Source organism: Mytilus edulis, chromosome 14, assembly GCF_963676685.1.
Source record: "Mytilus edulis chromosome 14, xbMytEdul2.2, whole genome shotgun sequence".
In the NCBI taxonomy this organism is placed as follows: domain Eukaryota; kingdom Metazoa; phylum Mollusca; class Bivalvia; order Mytilida; family Mytilidae; genus Mytilus; species Mytilus edulis.
Window position 1 is genome coordinate 67,141,110 of NC_092357.1, and position 22,946 is coordinate 67,164,055.

At 35.2% G+C, this 22,946-nt stretch overlaps 1 protein-coding gene across 1 annotated transcript; it reads left to right on the top strand.

Moving 5' to 3' along the window:
• The first annotated feature begins 2,035 nt into the window (after nt 1-2,035).
• LOC139503393 (uncharacterized) lies at nt 2,036-19,073 on the top strand. The gene is made up of 9 exons (XM_071293168.1): nt 2,036-2,186; nt 4,645-5,286; nt 9,894-10,067; nt 11,055-11,390; nt 12,444-12,636; nt 12,979-13,211; nt 16,562-16,621; nt 17,996-18,093; nt 18,940-19,073. The coding sequence occupies exons 1-9, from the start codon at nt 2,087-2,089 to the stop codon at nt 18,997-18,999; spliced, it is 1,896 nt and encodes a 631-aa protein (XP_071149269.1). The 5' UTR covers nt 2,036-2,086; the 3' UTR covers nt 19,000-19,073.
• Nucleotides 19,074-22,946: the final 3,873 nt, after the last annotated feature.

Here is a 22,946-nt window from a genome sequence, read left to right on the forward strand (position 1 = left end):
CTAATTTTTGTGTGCATAATTACTTTTTGAAAAAAACTTTTTTTGTTTGTTGTATCTATGGTAATTAGCCACCACCAACCTCTGAAATCTTTTAGTCTGACTTTCAATGAAATATTCAATTAGAATTCGTATTTTTCGTACATTCGAAAATAAACAATTGTTTTAAGTTGATAAAATACATAAAAGAGGGACGAAAGCAGTGGCGGATCCAGGGAGGGGGGTTCCGGGGGTTGAACACCCCCTTTTTTTGGACGATCAATGCATTTGAATGGGAGCATATAGTTGGAACCCCACCCCTTTTTACTCTGAGTTGGGACCCCCCTTTTTAAAATGGCTGGATCCGCCACTAGAAAGATACCAGAGGGACAGTCAAACTCATAAATAAAAAATAAACTGACAAAGCCATGGCTATAAAAAAGAAAAAGACAAACAGACAAACAATAGTACACTTCAAACAACCTTTAAAACTGAAGAATAAGCAACACGCGAACCCCACCAAAAACTGGGGTGACAATTTAAAATATAAAATAATAAAAGGATGGCCCAAATACGCTTCCGTAATCTTCAGATTACATTGGGTTTTTTTTTAATAAAAATACATTTGTGAGAAAAAAAATGTGTAGGCACGTGTCTAAAGTGCATGTATTAACGGCAGCTACGCCCCTGATTTAAATATATTGTATTATAAGATATATGGCAGAGATTAAAGTTAAAATCATAAAAACAAATAATTATTTCGTTTTAATACGCTTTTGTTTATTTTGCAGTTTTGTTTCGTTTCGGTTTTTTTTTCTCGTTCCGTTTCTAATTCGTTTTACACTTTATAGGTCCCCTTCGTACCTGACAAAACACATTTTTTTCTGGGTAGCTTACAAACAAGCATAACCGAAAGAAAAACAACAGAAGAAAGAACAGGAACACCGAATACAGTGATTATATAAAAAAAAAAAGAAGATGTGGTATAATTGCCAATGTGACAACTGTAGCTCTTTCACTACAGGCTGGTTTAACCTTTTTGAACCGAACCTATTCTGAAATAAAAATTCTGTTCAGTGTTGGCCTATGTTTGACAGATTTTATTTTAGTGCTTCTATGCAATCAATCAGATTATCTTTTTTTCAAAATTTAACAGTATAAGGTATTGTGAGGAAAAGTATTCGAGTATTGTTTTTGTCATTTGCTTGACCAGAGTATTTATTTTTACGTCAAATTGAGGATAAAAAAAACAATCCCCTTAGTTTGGTTAAAGGTCTTTTTTTTTCATAAAATTGAGAATAGAAATAGAAATTGGGTATATGTCAAAGGGAATACAATCCGACCAAAGAGCAGACTACAACAGGAGCGGATACAGCCATTTTAAAAGGGGTCCTAACCCAGGGCAAAAGGGGAGGGTTCCAACTACATGTCCCCATTCAAATTCATTGATCGTCGAAAAAAGTGGGGTTCCAGCCCCTGGATCCACGCCTGCTACAACAAAAGAAACTTACATCTTATAGATTTTAAAACAAAATGGATACGCTTTTTCTATTTTACAAATTTAAAATGTATGTTGCATTAAAAAGTATCTAAACAACAGTGAACAGATGGATTTTTTTTTCGTTTTATGAAATGTTTTAATCTCATCGTTTTCGAATTTATTTTTAAGGGGGTCTGCAATTTGCATGTTTTTTAAGGGGAAAAGGGGGTCGGAGATGTTTTGTGTTTGCTTGATTCCAAATCAATAAATATATAGAAGAAAAGGAATTAAAAAATCTGAATTATTGTTTATTTATTGACAAAAAGTTAGAACAAAATTTACAGTCAACTTTTGGGATAAAATTATTTGATTACCTAAGAGAGAAAAATGTATTGTTTTACTGTTATTCAAAAAATTGTGATCGATTTAAAATTTCTTTATACTAAAATTTAGATAGTTTAATTTTGATTATACAAATTTATTGAATAGTTAAAACAGAATCACGCATTAGCGAAATGTTATTGAACTCTTTTCATTGGTCTTTTAAAATAGTATGCCGTAGAACCCGTTTTAGCCGTCTAAATAATTCGCGCCAAATCTAAAGTGCAAATCACGTGCAGAGCATTTGAAATGGTACTATATAAGAGTAAAACAATCCTGTTCCGCCACTCACCGTCCAGTATGAAGTTGAACTTGTGTGGAGTTATATTAGTCTTGTGCTTCGTTGAAGGTAGGTCTTAAAATTTTGATTTAAATGTTAAATAAGTAAGTTTTTTATCGCTACCATTTTGTTCAAAATAGTTTAAATCTTAAGAATTAGAGCTAATTTCGTAATGCTTGTAGAATAAGACTTTGGATGGCTAACTTGCTTTGTTTGTGTAAATGGATAATTCAAATTTGATCAAATGTTATCATGGTCATCCCAATAACAATTTTACTGTATACAAAGCAAGCAAGCTAACCAAAGTCTTAACTCGACATGAATTAGGGAATTAGCTATAAAATAAAATCGTTATATAATGGATGAATAAGTATTCTGTATGGGAGAGTCTTGTCTGTTCTTCAACAATGAATTTCGTTTCTTTTTTAAAGGGAGAGGGGAATTATTCAATCGGTTGAGGACGACCGACTAGATGGGGAACTATTCCCAAAATGAGTAAAAATCCCTCATTTGAGTCATTTGATGGTGCTCATTAAAACACATTTTCTTTAAATGGGTATTTTACTTAAAATGGCACAAACTTATAATAAAAGGTTACAAATTTATAAAAAAAAAAAAAGGTTTATTAAACCAAAGAATTAGATTTTTTATTATAGATTTCTAGAGGGTTAAACCTTGAAAATTTCATAGCCATAGGCTTGTAGAGATAATCACGATGGGTCTGTTTATTGTTTGGAAAATTTGTGGCATTTTCCATGAAGCTGTGTACTGTTTTAGTCTACTCAGTAATGATTTTTTTGTGCACTACCATTTAAATGATTACTCAAATGTCATTAGATAGTGCTTTAAACTAAGTTTTCTTTAAGCTTCATCTGAAGGAATTGAAAAATATGGCCGTTTTTACACCCAACTTTAAATACAAACTAATGCATCTAGGAAATTTAAGACCTGGCAGGACCTAGATATATAAAAGTCATATGAAGTCTGTTTCAGAAAATTAATTGCTTACGTAGATTTTGATGTGCATTTTTTTCAGTCTGCAGACGATGGCAAAATAAACAACAAAACGAGTTTCATTTGATGCGGTCCACTCAGTTAGTTTAAATCGCCTATTGTTTACAGGTGTCTAGTGTCCATTCAAATCGATACTACTCACAACATTGATTATATGAGGAGAGCTTCTCAAACGTTTTCCCAACTTAGTTTATTTTTGCCGTGACCTTCTGCAGACAAAAATATGAATAGCAAAATCCAGAAAAGTTAATATAATTTTCTGAATCATAAAATGCATTCAGTATTTAATTATCTTGGTCCTGCCATATCTCAACTTGTGTAGGTGTACAGGTTTGTGTACTCGAGTAAAATGTGTAGTGTAAATACGGCCATATTCAATAAAAAGGTTATAATGAACCTTAAATGGGTCTTTTCACTTTAGCTAATTTCCTAATGCAGGTAGAGGAAGACTTTGGTTAGCTTCTTTGCTTTGTTTGTATATTGTACAATTATATTAGGATAATGTCCGATTAAATTTAAATATGATATATATAGGTTTAAGTATGTCATATATATTGTTTAGAGATGTCAATCTTAATTACAAAGCTTGAATATAAAATTGTTCAAACAAAGCAAGCAAGCCAACCAAAGTTTTACTCTACAAGCATTAAGAAATTAGCTGTAAAAATGACACAATTTGATAGAAACTGGTATAACTTCCAAAGAACTATATTCTTATAATGTGTACCAATTTAAGAAACTCGTTATGAAAATTAAATTTTTCTAGAACGACCAAATGATTACTCAAATGAGGGACTGCTTTTCATTTAGGTATAACATCACTAATTTATAGCCCTATTGCTTTCTATGTTAAATTCTGCAATTTCAAGCATGAATGGCTTCAAATAAAGTGGCAGTTATTTCATGTCAAAACGGTACCTTATCCTGGCTTGTGCTGCAAAATTCAACATACCTTTTAATTGCATACTAGAACGTACTGGTTCCCTGAAGTTTGAAAGTACAAAAACAGCAACTTCTGATTTGAACAACACTTCTATCAAAATATAAAAAAGATGTGGTATGATTGTCAATGAGACAACTATCCACAAAAGACAAATGAACTCCATATACTTTTTTATTATTCAAATAAATCTTTCAACAAGGGTTCTACAGTGATCCCAAGTTTCCAAGCTTTCATTTGTAACTACGACTACCCAAATATACCCTCAATTGACAAAGATGCAGCTATGCGTAGGAACTATTTTGTTTAAAATAAAAAATGTGAAATCATCGGGTTTTATTTAACATATACATGTAATAAAGATGTGGTGTGATTGCCAATGTGAACCTAATAAAACCGAACATCAGCCAAAACCAAACAGTGTTCAAGATCAGAAGAGGTTCGGTTTAAACGGGTTTCACTGTATAAGTAAAGATGTTACGGTTGATGCTTTTAATCATATTTTTATTTTATTCAGGTTCATGAAAAGTCCGTACAGATTTTTTCTAAGTATTTTTTTTATAAATATTTCAGCTTTTGGTTTGGTTTTTCGATCTAAAGGGCGCAAACCAACTAAAGCGCCATCTGTTACTGTACGACCAGCATCTGTCGAAAGTGACCTGGGATCATCTGGAGAAACTTGGGAAGTATTACCTGGCGATGAGGCCTCTGGACTAGTTACACCTGGACCAAGCGGTGAGGAAACTGGGGAGGTTAATGAGGACCCAAGCGTTGAGGACTCGATGGAACTTTTTCCCAAACCGACTGGAGCACCATCCAGCGTTGAGGACTCGATGGAACTTTTTCCCAAACCGACTGGAGCACCATCCAGCGTTGAGGACTCGATGGAACTTTTTCCCAAACCGACTGGAGCACCATCCAGCGTTGAGGACTCGGTGGAACTTTTTCCCAAACCGGCTGGAGCGCCATCCGTTCCTGTACAACGATTTTTCTATTCGCAGAACTCTGTTACACGTAGAGAAGAGAGCATAACCAGTGGATCAGGATCTGACGAAAATTACTATGGATCTGACGAAAATGGATCAGGATCTGACGAAAATTACTATGGATCTGACGAAAATGGATCAGGATCTGAGGAGTCGTATACATGTGCCGATCCTCCTTTTTATAAACTGCTATCATTGTTCAGAGGATTTCCTAAAACTGAGAGCAAAGGTAAGTTCTTCAAATGGTCCTGTTCCTTAAATGGTCGTGTTCCTTTAAATGGTCCAATTGGTTCTTGAAATGGTTTGGTTCTTAAAATAGTTCCGTTGGTTCTTTAAATGGTCCGGTTCTTTAAAGTTCTTTAATTGGTCCTGTTGGTTCTTTAAAGTATTTTAAATGGTCCTGTTGGTTCTTTAAATGGTCCTGTTGGTTCTTTAAATGGTCCTGTTGGTTCTTTAAATGGTACTGTTGGTTCTTTAAATGGTCCGGTTGGTTCTTAAAATAGTCCCGTTGGTTCTTTAAATGGACCGGTTCTTAAAGTTCTTTAAATTGTCCGGTTCTTTTTATGGTCCATGGGTTCTTTTTATGGTCCAATGGGCTCTTTTAATGGTCCTTGCTTTTTAAAATGGTCCAATGGGTTCTTTAAATGGTCCTGTTGCTTTTTAAAATGGTTCAAAGGGTTCTTTTAATAGTCCTGTTGCTTTTTAAAATGGTCCAATGGGTTCTTTCAATGGTCCTGTTGATTTTTAAAATGGTCCAATGGGTTCTTTTAATAGTGCAGATGCTACTTTTAATTGTCCATAATGGTCCTGTTGGTTCTTTAGATGGTCCTATTCTTTAAATGGTCCAGTTGGTTCTTAAAATGGTCCCTATTCTTAAAATGGTCCCTATTCTTAAAATGGTCCAGTTGCTTCTTTAAATGGTCCAGTTGCTTCTTTAAATGGTCCAGTTGCTTCTTTAAATGGTCCGGTTCTTTAAATGGTCCGGTTCTTTAAATGGTCCGGTTCTTTAAATGGTCCGGTTCTTTAAATGTTCCGGTTCGTTAAATGGTCCAGTTGCTTTAAATGGTCAGGATCTTTAAATGGTCCATTGGCTTTTTAAAATGGTCAAATTGGTTCTTTTAATAGTGCAGTTGCTTCTTTTAATGGTCCTAAATGGTCCAGTTGCTTCTTTAAATGGTCCAGTTGCTTCTTAAAATGGTCCAGTTGCTTCTTTAAATGGTCCAGTTGCTTCTTTAAATGGTCCAGTTGCTTCTTTAAATGGTCCAGTTGCTTCTTTAAATGGTCCAGCTGCTTCTTTAAATGGTCCAGTTGCTTCTTTAAATGGTCCGGTTCGTTAAATGGTCAGGATCTTTAAATGGTCCATTGGCTTTTTAATTGGTCCAGTTGCTTCTTTAAATGGTCCAGTTGCTTCTTTAAATGGTCCAGTTGCTTCTTTAAATGGTCCAGCTGCTTCTTTAAATGGTGCAGTTGCTTCTTTAAATGGTCCAGTTGCTTCTTTAAATGGTCCAGTTGCTTCTTTAAATAGTCCAGTTACTTCTTAAAATGGTCCGGTTCTTTAAATGGTCCGGTTCGTTAAATGGTCAGGATCTTTAAATGGTCCATTGGCTTTTTAATTGGTCCAGTTGCTTCTTTAAATGGTCCAGTTGCTTCTTTAAATGGTCCAGTTGCTTCTTTAAATGGTCCAGTTGCTTCTTTAAATAGTCCAGTTGCTTCTTTAAATGGTCCGGTTCTTTAAATGGTCCGGTTCGTTAAATGGTCAGGATCTTTAAATGGTCCATTGGCTTTTTAATTGGTCCAGTTGCTTCTTTAAATGGTCCGGTTCTTTAAATGGTCCGGTTCGTTAAATGGTCAGGATCTTTAAATGGTCCATTGGCTTTTTAATTGGTCCAGTTGCTTCTTTAAATGGTCCAGTTGCTTCTTTAAATGGTCCAGTTGCTTCTTTAAATGGTCCAGTTGCTTCTTTAAATAGTCCAGTTGCTTCTTTAAATGGTCCGGTTCTTTAAATGGTCCGGTTCGTTAAATGGTCAGGATCTTTAAATGGTCCATTGGCTTTTTAATTGGTCCAGTTGCTTCTTTAAATGGTCCAGTTGCTTCTTTAAATGGTCCAGTTGCTTCTTTAAATAGTCCAGTTGCTTCTTTAAATGGTCCGGTTCGTTAAATGGTCCAGTTGCTTTAAATGGTCAGGATCTTTAAATGGTCCATTGGCTTTTTAAAATGGTCCAGTTGCTTCTTTAAATGGTCCAGTTACTTCTTTTAATGGTCCATAATGGTCAAGTTGCTGCTTTAAATGGTCCAGTTACTTCTTTTAATGGTCCATGGATATAAAAGATGTGATATGATTGCCAATGAGACAACTCAGTTCATTGACAGTTCCAGTTCTTTTAAGGTCTCCTCGTTCATAAGTTTAGTTAGGTCGTAGGTGATATTTAAAGGTCGGGATAGTCGAGTGTTCAGAAATTTCTAAGATATTATTCAAACTATATGTGATTGCATATGGAACCCAAGATATAACGTATGCATTTTTAAGTTTAGGGATATGAACTAGAAAAGGGAAAAGGGGGGTTGTAGAATGATTTTTGGGCTTAAATGTTTAAAGCTGAGTGACATCCATGATTTTTAAATCTTATTGGCACAATTTGAAAGCATTTTTTAATGTGTAATACATGCAAAATATTTCCAATAATGTTTGCTCTATATAGCTATGCTCTATATAGCTAAAAAAAAAATAACAAAAATACTGAACTCTTCAGGAAAATCTAATCAAATGGCAAAATTATAAGGTCAATCATATCAAATTAATGGATAACTGTCATATTCCCGACTTGGTACAGACATGTTCGTATGTAGAAAATGGTGAATTAAACCTGGTTTTAAACCTAGCTAATCTTCTCGCTTTTATTACAGTCTCATCAAAGTCCATTAAAACGGACCGAAAAAAATATGTGAAAATGTCAAAAATAGGGGTACAGTTATATTAAGCTCTAACTAAAACTCGCAGTTTTATTCTTTTTACGACCTACATGTGCATGTATATAAAACAACGCGTTCAATATTTTACTAAATTTCCTTTAAGGATCATTTGTCTTTTTTATCAAGACAAACACAAAATAACCCTTTTACGTCAAAACAACAAATTATCGTCCTGAAAATGTTTGAAATAGTTGTCACTGGATGTAATCAATCGAAAAGATTATACTTTTAGTTTATTCTGACTTTTTTTTACCTAAATTGTCGTCCTGACTTCTTTTTTTTTTGCAAGTGTCTCATCCTGCCTTTTTTTTACTCAAAACTCCTGTCCTGCCTATTTTTATCAAATTTCATCCTAGCCCCCCCCCCCCCCCCACCCCCCCCATAAAAAATCAAATGGTAGCAAAATTGAATCCAGCATAAAGCTAAAACCTGTATTAACCAACATTTTCTAAAGCACCATCATATCAAATTGTATCGGGCGGGAACCCGGTTGAAATAGAACAAAAGAATCGAAGCTCTTTGTTAGAGAAGGCGATAAGTGCGTACTGTAATGTTTACTATAGTAACAAAAAAATTAAAAATTAATAGAAACAAATAAAATGTCAATTTTCTTATCAATTACGAAGTGTTTTATTTAAAAACACCATTTGCATAAGTTTTCAATGTATCTAGAACATAGTTAGGCAGAACAATTAGATATCAAGTCGACGACATGGGCATCTATCACTTTGGATGTAGAAAATGCATAACCTCCTATTTTTTTTTTAAATACCACGGACGGAGAACATATAAATCTATAAGTTCAGTAATTTTCGTGTCTGCTCTTCCATTGTGTGACTCGAGAAAAAATTCTAAAAAAATGGGTATTAATTGTATCGAAAACAGAGAATCGAGTGCACCTTTTTATATTGGGGCGTGTTTGAGTTGAATATTCTTGAAAACGTACAAAGCAAGAATATTTGCATCATCTCGCTTCAGATTCTATCATTTTTATACATCAAAGCTACAGGTTGACTTTATAACCTAAAAAATCACGGTACTAAAAGATGAAATATATGGGTCAAGTGAAATACCTTTCTAATGAATCACAAAAACAGTAGGTGTGTTCGAATAGCATTTTTTTTTTTAACTAAAAGTACTTGACAACAGTCTTTCAAGTTGGATGATGAAAATGCATATTTTCGAAAATTAAGAATTTTTTGTGTGCGATAACTAATGCTGTTCACACATAATGCGAATTCGATTCGCATTAACTAATTCGTATTGGTTTAATTCGCATTCAAAACGTTTTACGTCCTAACGTCAAATTCGAATTACAATGCGGGTCAAATTCGCTTTACTGTCCAAACGACGTTACCTTTTAGTTCGTATTAACAAAAGCGTATTTCTAATGAGAATTGGATAATTCGAATTCAAAATTAATTAATTCGAATCAATTCGAATTAAAAAAAGAGTGTGAACGCGATTAGCGAATTCGATTCGCATTAGATTCGAATTCAATTCGAATTAATTGTCCGTGTGAACGAGGCATTAGGTTTATAGTCTTCAACCACTAAAACAATATAGCCTGCCCTTCCACGAAATATTTAATCAAATTTTTTTTTAAATATTTATGAATTTTCAAAAATTCCACCTCACAACCGATTAGACAATAATTCTAAGTTGAATCAATGCAGACAAGATCATTAACTGATGCTCATTAGCTTGTAGAAACATTTGTCTTCTAAAATACAACTGACATATAGGAATCAATATGGTGCTATGCAAAAGAGGTTCGGTTTAAACGGGCTTCACTGTAATTGAAATGCACTTCCATCCAGATTCTCATAAATATTACATTGTAAAACCGCTCGGGTTTTTTTCCAGAAATGTATGGTTATGAAGCTGCATTATATGACCCTCTTTTGGATGAATTCTGGGCCAGGAAGAACGATCTAGGGCTTGACAAAGCTTTGGCTCTTTTCATGATGGAATTTTCCCAGGCTATTATGGCAGAAAAATATCAGTGCAAAGGGACGCAATTAAATCAAATGATGATTGGTAAGTATCATTCCGAAATATGAATACGCTTCTCTCTAGATTGAGAAACGGAATCTGCCGACTTCAGACGAGTACGGTAAGTAACAATTGGAAATCATCGGGTGAATACGCTTATTTGGATGGAGGAACGGAATTTGCCGATTTCAGACGAGCCGATTTCAGACGAGTGGAACGGAATTTCTCAACTTCAGATGAGTACGGTAAGTAACAATCGGAAATCATTGGGTGAATACGCTTATTTGGACGGAGTAACGGAATTTGCCGACTTCAGACGAATGCAGTAAGTAATTTGTTCGGTGAATTATTTTTTATACTTTTCTAGACTTTCTTCATTAATTGATGTTCTGACGAGTCAACGTTAGTAAACTCTGCGAACATATTACTTGATTTATTTCACATGACTGGGCGGGGCTAAACGGTTCTCTTAAAAGACTAGTCCATCTATAGCCAATTGCGTCTGGATAAATTCATCATTGTAGTGTCCATATATTCGTCCCATATCATGCACTAGGTTCATTTGAATATCTGTTTGGTGACGCTGATGGGTGATTATAAAAATCATATTACTTATAACGGTCATCCTTATCGCACATCTAAAAGACTCCTTATGGAAATTAAAACGTAAGCTCCGCCAGATCAGTTGAAATAACATTGGTAATACCAGATTACTATAGACATCTCGAGTTATTTTCCTTTGTCAATCGTAGATTGGTTCTAGACACTACAAAATTAACTAATACCCATGCTAAATACTAATAGACGTAAGAAGATGGGGTGTGAGTGCCTATGAGACCAACTCTCCATCCATGTCGCCATTGTATAAGTAAATAATTATAGCTCCAAGTACGGCCTTCAACACAGAGCCTTGGTTCAGACTGAACAGTAAGCTATAAAGTGACCCAAAATTGAATAGTTTAAAAGCATTCAAATCTTTACCATTATACATATTTTTTTATTATCAAAAGTAAATTGAATATTTAATTTCAGATGTGTTAAAAGATACTACAACCAAATTCATGTCTGAAGCAAGGACTTACATCCAAGATGCAGTTGGTAAAATGAAAAAGCCTGTATCGCGTCATTTCCCTTGGTTATCTGAGCGTTGGAGCAAAAAGGAAAGGGCCAGTAGGAAACCAAAACCAAGTGGACTATCTAAGCGTGCTGGGGGCAAACCAGGTCCTGGACAAGGACCATCTAAAGGTGGAAAAGATATGATGGACCCCAAATCGAAGAAGGAACAATTTGTTGCTAAAACTTTGGCATTGCTTATGAAAGTTTTAAGAGAAGATACAGCCAGCCACATGGAGACTGAACAGTTTGATGGTAGGTATAGTCACGTGGGTGCAGTCAAGTGTGAAGGTCGCATGTGTATATCACAAATTATGACCGGATATATTTTCGGTGGTTAGATTTTCAACATAATCAATATGCGTTATAGCGTTACCAAAATACATGAACTAGTATTCAACCTAACCAAAATACCATGGCGAGTTTATTCAGCATTTTAAAAAATACCATTGGTGTGTTGAACAGAAACAAAACGACGCGAATTTGTTATTATTGGAACCTCAAAAAAAAAATATCAAATTATTGTTTCCATCATTACCATTTTACCGACAGTCTTTTAAATAAGTTTTCAAATGTTTGAATCGAGATTTTACCCGGCCGAAAGTTATTCTGACATGCATGTCTGCGTGAACAGTTTTTTTTAATACAACATGTCAACTCTTGCACCCTCTGCGCCTGCTTATTATCGTGGAAATGTTTTTAATTTATGTGTTGCTTCACTATTTTAAAAAGCATTAAATCTGAACATGTATTTATAAGCAATTTCGAGCCCATAAAAGAATAATCCGAAATATAAAGTAATTTCCCTAATCAGTTTATTTTAATCTATTTAATATTAAAGACAATTGCCTCTAAAAATATTAACATGGCATTTTTAGCGATGAAGTGAAAATACAAAACTCTGCTAAATGGATTGTGTACCAATTTCAGAAAATAAGACCTTTTTATTTGTAATGGCTACCGTAACCGTAACTCTTATTTCATATATCTTCTGCTTCCTAAGATTTGTAATGGCTACCGTAATCGTAACTTTTATTTCATATATCGTCTGCTATCTAAGATTTGTAATGGCTACCGTAACTTTTATTTCATATATCGTCTGCTTCCTAAGATTTGTAATGGCTACCGTAACTTTTATTTCATATATCGTCTGCTTCCTAAGATTTGTAATGGCTACCGTAAATTTCATTTCATATATCGTCTGCTTCCTAAGATTTGTAAGGACTACCGTAATCGTAACTTTTATTTCATATGTCGTCTGCTTCCTACGATTTGTAATGGCTGCCGTAATCGTAACTTTTTTTTCAGGTATCGCCTGCTACCTACGAGATGTAATGGAATATTTGAGGGGTGAAGTCGAGGCTAATGTACCATTGGAGCAGATTAAAGTGGATTTGGCGACATGGTCGATGGATGATTACGGGATTCTGTTTGAATGTATGGACCCTTTCTTCATCGTGATGATATACGAAGACAACTGGCAAAATGTTAATCTACCATAGTAAGAATTTTAAAGCAATGCATCATGGGGAAAAAGTATACGGGACTTCTCAATCGGCAATCCTCGGGTGACTTCGTTACTCTCCTTCTATGAGGTACGGAATCGGCCGAGTTGTGACGAATGCGGGACTTCCTAAATATTTAGTGAATTTTTAAGCAATGCATCATGGAAAAACTACGGGACTTCCTAAATATCAAGTAATTAAACAATTTTTTTTAGTAAATTTTGTCAAATTGTTTATTCAGTAAGGCAGTGGAGAAATGTTTTACTCCACATAACTTTCAGTTAAATTTTGTTTCCCCTTAAAACATTTTTGATTACAGTTTCATTTTGAAATTTCAGTGAAGAGAACATTCTATTTCAACATATTGGTGAATCTTTGAAGAATATTTTACAAAAAGAAGGCAAAGGGGACAAAGACCGCCAGTCGATTGATAAAGTACTAAATAAAGACTTTCCTCTTAATTTAACGGAGGTAATCCACAAGTTTGCAATGAAAGTGTTAGGAGAGCTAAAACCTTTCCTTGATGCCAAATCAGCTGATCAAATGGTTGATTTCTTCCGGAAATTTTTAAGTAAGTATAGTTTTGTAATGAGGGGGTGTACAGAAAAGAGAATGAACAAAAATTACAGAATTATGGAATAGGGGAGTGAAGATAATTGAAAAGTGAATAATTGAGTGCTGAAATATAAATATAATAAGGGAGCTACCATTTGATTTTTATGAGGGGGCTAGGATGAAAAATTTTGTCTGCATTTTTTTTTTAGCTGTAATCTCTGTCCTGCCTTTTTATTTTTCAGGCTAATCGGTCCTGCCTTTTTTATTTTTCTTAGCTTATCCTGACTTTTTTACAACAAATGTCATCCTGCCTTTTTTTTTTTTGCCAAGTTACTCATTCTGCCTTTTTTTTTAAACTCAAAATCCTGTCCTGCCTCTTTTTTTTCAAATTTCATCCCAGCCCCCCCCCCCCCCCCCCCCCCCCCCCCCCCCCCATAAAAATCAAATGGTAGCTCCCTAACTGAATACAAAAATGTATAATTAAAAAATACAGAAAATTGGTCTACAAAAGTAAGAAATGAGGAACCTTTATCCAGACCATCAAACTTGGAAACTTTTCACCTGCTGTCTGACGAAAAGACAGTACCTTAAAATGCGAAATGAGGTCCACATGGACTAAAAGTTCTATTGATATTGTATATCATTAGCCAATGTAATTATTCATTGTGTACATGTGTAAAATGTATTGTGATATTGAGTGTGTGCGTTTGAACGTAGTATGGTGATTTGTATCAGTTTTTGTTAATATGACCACTGAAATAAACTTATAGATTATCGTTGATTATCTCAACGAGATTGATTTTAATCGAGCCGGGACGGCGAAAGCGAGAAAGGCAATAGAGTTGAGATGACCAATGATAATCTATTTATCGCTATTTTACCTATGACGACGTTGTCAATTTCATGTAAATTTCGTTAGCAACGCCACGTGCCTGCTTAGTTTCTAGCGATAATTTTTCAATCTCGAGCGCTAGCGATAATTTTTCCATCTCAAGCGAGTAGCATGATATAAAAATTATCACAAAAGATCAAACGAAAAATGCACAAAATAGCGATAATGGGTTTTACAAAGAACTCTGTTCAATGGAAAATATTATCTCTTATTCTAGATAGCAGGTTTTAAAAGATAGTTCGTTAAAGACCATTTAAAACTTAGAAGTGATTATCCTCTTATTTTTCTCAATTTTATGCATGATCCTCTAAATTTTCCAATGTGGAGATTCAGAAACCCAAATGATCTTATTTGTTATGTGTAAAATATATAGATAAATGTGGTTTGAGTGCCAATGGGTCAACTCGACATCCAAGTCGCAATTTCTAAAAGTAAACCATTGTAGATCAAAGTAGGGTCTTCAAAACCGAGCCTTTGCTCACACCGAACAACAAGCTATCAATTCAAACGGGAAAACCAAAACCGAGCCTTCGCTCACACCGAACAACAAGCTACCAATTCAAACGGGAAAACCGAGCCTTTGCTCACACCGAACAACAAGGTATCAATTCAAACGGGAAAACCAAAACCGAGCCTTTGCTCACTCCGAACAACAAGCTATCAATTCAAACGGGGAAACCAAAACCGAGCCTTTGCTCACACCGAACAACAAGCTATCAATTCAAACGGGAAAACCGAGCCTTCGCTCACACCGAACAACAAGCTATCAATTCAAACGGGAAAACCAAAAACCATGCCTTTGCTCACACCGAACAACAAGCTATCAATTCAAACGGGAAAACCAAAACCGAGCCTTTGCTCACACCGAACAACAAGCTATCAATTCAAACGGGAAAACCAAAACCGAGCCTTTGCTCACACCGAACAACAAGCTATCAATTCAAACGGGAAAACCAAAACCGAGCCTTGGCTCACACCGAACAACAAGCTATCAATTCAAACGGGAAAACCAAAACCGAGCCTTGGCTCACACCGAACAACAAGCTATCAATTCAAACGGGAAAACCGAGCCTTCGCTCACACCGAACAACAAGCTATCAATTCAAACGGGAAAACCAAAACCGAGCCTTTGCTCACACCGAACAACAAGCTATCAATTCAAACGGGAAAACCAAAACCGAGCCTTGGCTCACACCGAACAACAAGCTATCAATTCAAACGGGAAAACCGAGCCTTTGCTCACACCGAACAACAAGCTATCAATTCAAACGGGAAAACCAAAACCGAGCCTTTGCTCACACCGAACAACAAGCTATCAATTCAAACTGGAAAACCAAAACCGAGCCTTTGCTCACACCGAACAACAAGCTATCAATTCAAACGGGAAAACCAAAACCGAGCCTTGGCTCACACCGAACAACAAGCTATCAATTCAAACGGGAAAACCAAAACCGAGCCTTGGCTCACACCGAACAACAAGCTATCAATTCAAACGGGAAAACCGAGCCTTCGCTCACACCGAACAACAAGCTATCAATTCAAACGGGAAAACCAAAACCGAGCCTTGGCTCACACCGAACAACAAGCTATCAATTCAAACGGGAAAACCGAGCCTTCGCTCACACCGAACAACAAGCTATCAATTCAAACGGGAAAACCAAAAACCGAGCCTTTGCTCACACCAAACAACAAGCTATCAATTCAAACGGGAAAACCAAAACCGAGCCTTTGCTCACACCGAACAACAAGCTATCAATTCAAACGGGAAAACCGAGCCTTCGCTCACACCGAACAACAAGCTATCAATTCAAACGGGAAAACCAAAACAGAGCCTTGGCTCACACCGAACAACAAGCTATCAATTCAAACGGGAAAACCAAAACCGAGCCTTGGCTCACACCGAACAACAAGCTATCAATTCAAACGGGAAAACCGAGCCTTCGCTCACACCGAACAACAAGCTATCAATTCAAACGGGAAAACCAAAACCGAGCCTTTGCTCACACCGAACAACAAGCTATCAATTCAAACGGGAAAACCAAAACCGAGCCTTTGCTCACACCGAACAACAAGCTATCAATTCAAACGGGAAAAACCAAAACCGAGCCTTTGCTCACACCGAACAACAAGCTATCAATTCAAACGGGAAAACCAAAACCGAGCCTTTGCTCACACCGAACAACAAGCTATCAATTCAAACGGGAAAACCGAGCCTTCGCTCTCACCGAACAACAAGCTATCAATTCAAACGGGAAAACCGAGCCTTCGCTCACACCGAACAACAAGCTATCAATTCAAACGGGAAAACCAAAGTCTATTTAAAAAAATTAACAAACTCTTTGTGAACTACAACAACCCACAACCACTGAACATAAGCTTCCTGAATTAGCATAAGTGCAGCCAAATGCAGCAGTTTACACCTTTTTAAATAGGTATTAATGATTAGTGTTGCTCACGCTACTTCTATATTTCAGCACCTGAGAAAATGAAATTTGCTGAGAAATTGATCCGAAGTTTGGACATCTTCTTTGAAGGTAGGTACCATTTAGGTGTACGCTTTTGATAACTTATGATTACCTAGAATGCAGTAGTGTTTGAATACTTTTTAACGTTAAGTACCAGTTGGGTACGAGTCTGTCAAAAATATTTCCTAGACTGCATTGAATTGATCCGAAATTAAATATATTTTAAAGGTAGGTACCAGTTATGAGCTTTTGAAAATCTTGCTTGGAATGCACATGTCATAAACTCGGCTGACCATTAGTTCAAGTTGACAAATAATGCACTAGAGTGGTTTTCCCTAGCTGATTCTCGATTGTTTTAATCATTTTCTGTTAAGAATTGAAGGATCCCTTTGGTTTTTTTTCTTTTGAAAGGTTAACAGAAGGTCTAATAGTGTCGGGTTGTATGCAATGTCTATTTATTAAATACGATTGATTCTATAATTCATCATGAAAAAAAAACCTTTTTAAAAAAGTTTATGGTCCCTTCTTGGGCAATTATCAACCCCTGTAAAATTGGTCTCTGTCTAGCATATACTGAAGATGTTTCCTCATTTTGCAAGGGAGTATAAAGAGGACAGGACCTTTTTCGGGACGTCCGGATCGGATGTTTTTAAGACTGGATTTCCGAATTGATCCTTTTGGGATACGGGATATTTTATTTTTTTTGAATTTCGGGGTGTCTGGATTTAAATTTCTAAATTCGGAACCTTGGGATTTCGCATTCGGGACCCGTCCGACCCCTCCTCGATAAAGCTTCATCCGGGAAAAGGGTACAAGGGAAGCATGTACGATGAAGAGTATTTGGATAATGAACGCCATATTGTCCATCCCCTAATTAGACTATTTACCGGATTTGTAATCGCATAAGCAACACGACAGGTGCCACATGTGGAGCAGGATCTGCTTACCCTTCCGGAGCACCTGAGATCACCCCTCGTTTTTGGTGGGGTTCGTGTTTATTCTTTAGTTTTCTATGTTGTGTCATGTGTACTATTGTTTTTCTGTTTGTCTTTTTCATTTTTAGCCATATGGCGTTGTCAGTTTGTTTTAGATTTATGAGTTTGACTGTCCCTTTGGTATCTTTCGTTCCTCTTTTATATAGGTTTATTCCTGTTAAGTCGTCAAATGAACACGTGTCCATGCCCTTATATATGTTAATTCCTGTAAAGTCGTCAAATGAACGCGTGACCATGCCGTTATATAGGTTAATTCCTGTAAAGTCGTCAAATGAACGCGTGACCATGCCCTTATATAGACCTGTTTATTACTGTTGAAGTTGTCAAATGACTTTTGTTTTACGAAGAATATGTTTTACAGTAGGTGTCCATTGCATTATTACTATAATTTTACGGATATCTTTTCTCCGTTGACGATTTGTAATTATATTTTTCTTTGCATTGGCAGGAACAACTAGTCTTCCAGACCCTATGACGTCATCAGCAGAACCAGTTTATAGAAGATCAAACTGGATGGAAAGTGAATATGAAATTGAAAATGAAATGGTAAGGGAGCAACAATTTTTAATTTAAGGGGGAGGGGTAATAGTTTGTTTTCTTAGTCAGAATGCGGTGCTTAAAAGTGGTGTTGAAAACACCGGAAATCAAATCTTAGTCAGAAATTTATTAAGTTTTCTGATCACACAATCAATCCGAAAATAAAGTCGATGGGTTTAATGTTACTACAAGTTTCAAAATGTAAATGAAAGGAATTTTAAAGTAGGTGTTGATTGTTTAAAAGAATGGATTTTAAATTGTTTTTTTGTTTGTTTTAGATTTGGACAACTCGCAAAATAAGAATAAAACATGTCTGTCATTGGTTTCTATGATGATTTTTTTCGCACAAACGACCCAATCTTCAATCTTCTACTATTATAATGCCCTTGAATGCCTTTTTGAAATATATTTTTTTAAACAAGTTAAATAAAGATCCATTTCAGCGGTCTGAAAATGTTTTTAAAAATGAGTGCCGTGAGATTTTTATCTGTTGTGCACTCGGGGAAATATGGATTTGGGAAATTGCAACGTTATATATATAGCGTTTATAAAAAAATCTTGTTCTTTTATTGATTAATGTATAATTTGATTTCCAAGTTTGGCAAAATATAAATATATGACAAACAAACATCGGCTGTGTAATGGGCCAAATTTTAATAATACGAAATGCACAAATTGCGCCATGCGGCTGCTTATATCATTTATTTATAACTGCATATGTCGCTTATACCATGAAAGTTGCAAACAAGAATGGAGTGAGAAGTTCCATTTTGCATCAATTTCGGTATCCCTTATTTTTACAATCCATAATTTCATGCATTTGTCTAATTCAATCTTTTTTTTAATGCTTTGTAGAACAGACTCAGTAAAAAGTGGAGCAGGGACGGACTCAGTAAAAAGTGGAGCAGGGACTGACAACCGGGGAAGTGGAGAGGAGAATACCAACAAACCATCTTGGATATATCTTAATAAAAAATATATTATTTTAATTTTTGTTTTGTTTACATATGATATTGAATTGGTAGTCTTTCTATGTTTTTTTTTATTTTTAATATATAGAGTTGTCTGCATCTCAAATACGCAAGTTTCTGTCTAGTAAAATTCAGTTTTTTTCGTTTCACTAAGGGGTGTATCTGATTTTATTTATAACAACCACTTTGTTCTTCGAGGATGCTTGCTGCTCTGTTTTTAATTTAATTAACAGGCTGTTTAACGGTCCGTGAAATAAAAGGTTTGATTCCTTTAAGATAGTTAAAGCCGCATATTTAGCGTGAAATATTTTTTGGTAGAATTTTCCTATGATCAACATTTATTCCATTTTAACAATCTTGAAATCCATCAAATTTGTTTCGACTGAAGTTTCAGCCATGGAGTTTTCAGTTTATTTTCAATCGATGAGTTCGACTGTCCCCCTGGTATCTTTCGTACGTCCATCTTTTTCAACAAATAACAAATTTGTTAAGACATTCAAATGCATTTTAACACTTCACTTTTAAATATCAATACATGGCGGTAACGATCTATATAAGAATATCAGGTGGTTTGATTTCCAATGAGACTACTATCCATCGGAAACCAGACTAGTGACGTAGATGTCCGAAAAAATAGGTCATCGTAAGGCTTTATACAATGAGTAAAACCAAGATCCTATAGTAAGCTTATACAATGAGTAAAACCAAGATCCTATAGTAAGCTTATACAATGAGTAAAAGCAAGATCCTATAGTAAGCTTATACAATGAGTAAAACCAAGATCCTATAGTAAGCTTATACAATGAGTAAAACCAAGATCCTATAGTAAGCTTATACAATGAGTAAAACCAAGATCCTATAGTAAGCTTATACAATGAGTAAAACCAAGATCCTATAGTAATCTAAGAAAGGTCCGAACATTCATCTTAAATAAGTCGTGTCCCTTTGTTAGTTGTTGATTTCTTGAATATCTCTGGTCTCGTCATTACATGGGTTGTTGATTTCTTGAATATCTCTGGTCTCGTCATTTATACATGGGTTGTTGCTTTTTTATAGTACCGTCCTGTGCTATCGTCATAATAAGTGAATTTTACTTAGTTACTTAAGATTTTAAGCTATTTTTGACCGTTTTACAGTGTGTTACCTTAGCTCATTTTGTGGTTAATCTAGGAATTTATGTGCTCCTAACTAAGTTGCAGAAAGAAGTTTAAATACTTTCGGAACATTGCTGAACCTGGGAGATGCAACTGGAATGATAACGTGCCCTCTATTTGCCAACATCTGCACGATTGATCAAAAATAGATCATTTATCAATCGTGTGTGTTGTCGTAATTTAACTAGTGGTCTATTCTTAACACCTTCCCGTTTGCTAGTTATTTGAACTTTTCAATATCACCCCCAGTAAAATAAAACATAAAAAAATGCCTGACAATTCTACATTGTGATCGGCCTTGCATATATATAGACTTCAGTATTACCTATTCGGACATTGGACACGTACTTTTAAACTGAGTTTATTCTACATTGGCTAGACATATATGTTAGGGGTTTAGATCTCGACGAACATGTTTAACATGCCACTTTTCTGCGTCTGTCCCAAGTCTTAGTTGTGCGTTTTTTTAAATTTTAGTTTATTTATTTTATGTATATTGGTATGACGTCTATTTTTACTGAACTAGTACACTTTTTTATTGTCCCACCTCCGGATGCTGGATTTTTGCGCTGCATTGAAGACTAATTGGTGGCCTACGTTTTTTATCTGCTCTGATTGTCTCTTTAAAATGTTCCCATTTCCATTCTCAATTTTATTTAACATTAGTTTTAGAACACGTTTTTTATCACAGTCCAATATTGTGCCTATAAATACCTTCCGTTTTCAAAGGTTTCTAAGACTAAACAAATTTACTTCCCATACAATGATTATATATTATAAGGTAGATAACTCTACTTGAAAGCAAAATAATGGAATAATAAGCACCAAAATCGTAAATTACTTTTTATATGCAATATTACAAAAATAATACCAACCGTTGTCTCCATATTTCTTTGATGAACAAAATTTGAGAGTAATATCTATAAGTAGTATTCTTTCATACTGTAAAAAGTAGTAAACCACTATAAAAAGTAACATAACAACATAAAAAATCTTTTTCTCGGGATATATCATCTTGTTTTCAGGATATTACGTTTTTCTCGTATTTCTGAGGAAATCGTGGTACCGTTGTTTTACAAGTCGGTTGTCAAGTTAACGATTATACAGTTTCTAAGTTACCATGATTGACTACGTTGATTACAATATATTGAGAAAAATATACATGTACCAAAGAAAATGAGAACCATACGAAATAAAATGTACATTTTGTAACTGCCTATAAAAAAAAGCGCTTCACGGAAAACTGTTATTGAAATATTGAGCAAATACCCTTATTATATATACCAGGATATAATTTTGTATTTACGCGTTTCGTCTGGAAAGCATCAGTGACTAACGAATCAAAAAAAAGTTAAAAAGGCCAAATAAATAAGTTGAAGAGCATTGAGGACCAATTCCGAAAAGTTTTGCCAAATATAGCGAAGGAAATAATCCATTCCCTAGGTAAAAAAGCCTTAAGTGTTTCATAAATTCAAAAATTTTGTAAACCGCTAATTTTTAAATATTACCATATCAATGATACGTAATTCATGTCGGCACAGAAGTGCTGACTTCTGGGCTGGTGATCCCCTCCATGAATTTAAACTCCACCAGCAGTGGCATCGACCCAGTAGTTGTAAAAAAACTCATAGATACCAGGATATAATTTTGTATTTACGTTAGACGCACGATTCACAACCCAAACTCCAAAAGCACAAGTACCAAAAAGGTCTGCAATTCCTACTCCTCAAATCTCGTTTCTTATTATGACTTGTGAGACTTCTAATCCTGGCGGATTTGTTATTTATCTTTGTCTATTATCATCAAGACTCTACCAAAACCCAAAACACATCGTTATAAACAAACTGTTCAACCATGCAACTTGATAGGCTCCTGGTTTTAAAGATGAAAAGACGGAGTAAAGTCTTAAACACTAATAAAATAGACCTCACTGTGGAGCTTGTGATTCAGTTGTCGTTTCTACATATCGCATGTACCCATTTTGTTTTCTTGAGCTGTTCTTTCTCATTTTTGAATTGTTTCACATTAGTTATTTTGGGGCCTATTATAGCTTTTAATGCGCTATGGGTTTGCTTACTGTTGAAGGCCGTACGACGGTCTATATTTAACTAGTAATTTGGTCTCTGGTGGAGAGTAGCGGTGTTTCATTGACAATCATACCATACTTTCTTATTTTTATAATTAATCTAAGCTGATTATATTAAATAAATGGATTGGGATGTATGTTTTAATTGCTCAAAAGTGACTAAGCAATGGTTTAATTAACGTGACCTACTTGAATCCATAAGTTAAAGTGCTGATCAGTATTTTAAATTAATTTTCAGTAGTATTTTTGTACGCATTGTAAAATATTTCTTTTTCGTCTGCAAGAGTACAACCGTACAATAATACATTAAAATCAGGCTAAATATGAAAATAAATGTGGTAGGATTGTCGATGACAACTCTTCAACACAAACAAAATGACATAGAAGTTAGCAGCTAAAGGTCACCGTATCAATTTCAACAACGATCAAATTCATTCTGCATCCAAACATACTATCCACACTGATCTGTGTCCACACTTGTTAGCTATAAGCATAAGTCTACAATGGCACTTTACCTCGCCTGACATATATAATCGCTATCTAGTGGCGGATGCAAGTGTGTAGAGAGCTTATGTCCCCTAAAATTGTCTTATTAATAGCATAACATCGTCCGATTATCGTACATAAATTGTTCTCAGGGAAGAACACTGA

Bases quoted from the DNA above. Each gene is read 5' to 3' on its own strand.
- LOC139503393 (XM_071293168.1), top strand. From the start codon at position 2,087: ATGGTACTATATAAGAGTAAAACAATCCTGTTCCGCCACTCACCGTCC. The intron at 2,187-4,644 runs GTAGGTCTTAAA...TAAATATTTCAG, and splicing joins AGTCTTGTGCTTCGTTGAAG to CTTTTGGTTTGGTTTTTCGA. The intron at 16,622-17,995 runs GTAGGTACCATT...TTGCATTGGCAG, and splicing joins TTTGGACATCTTCTTTGAAG to GAACAACTAGTCTTCCAGAC.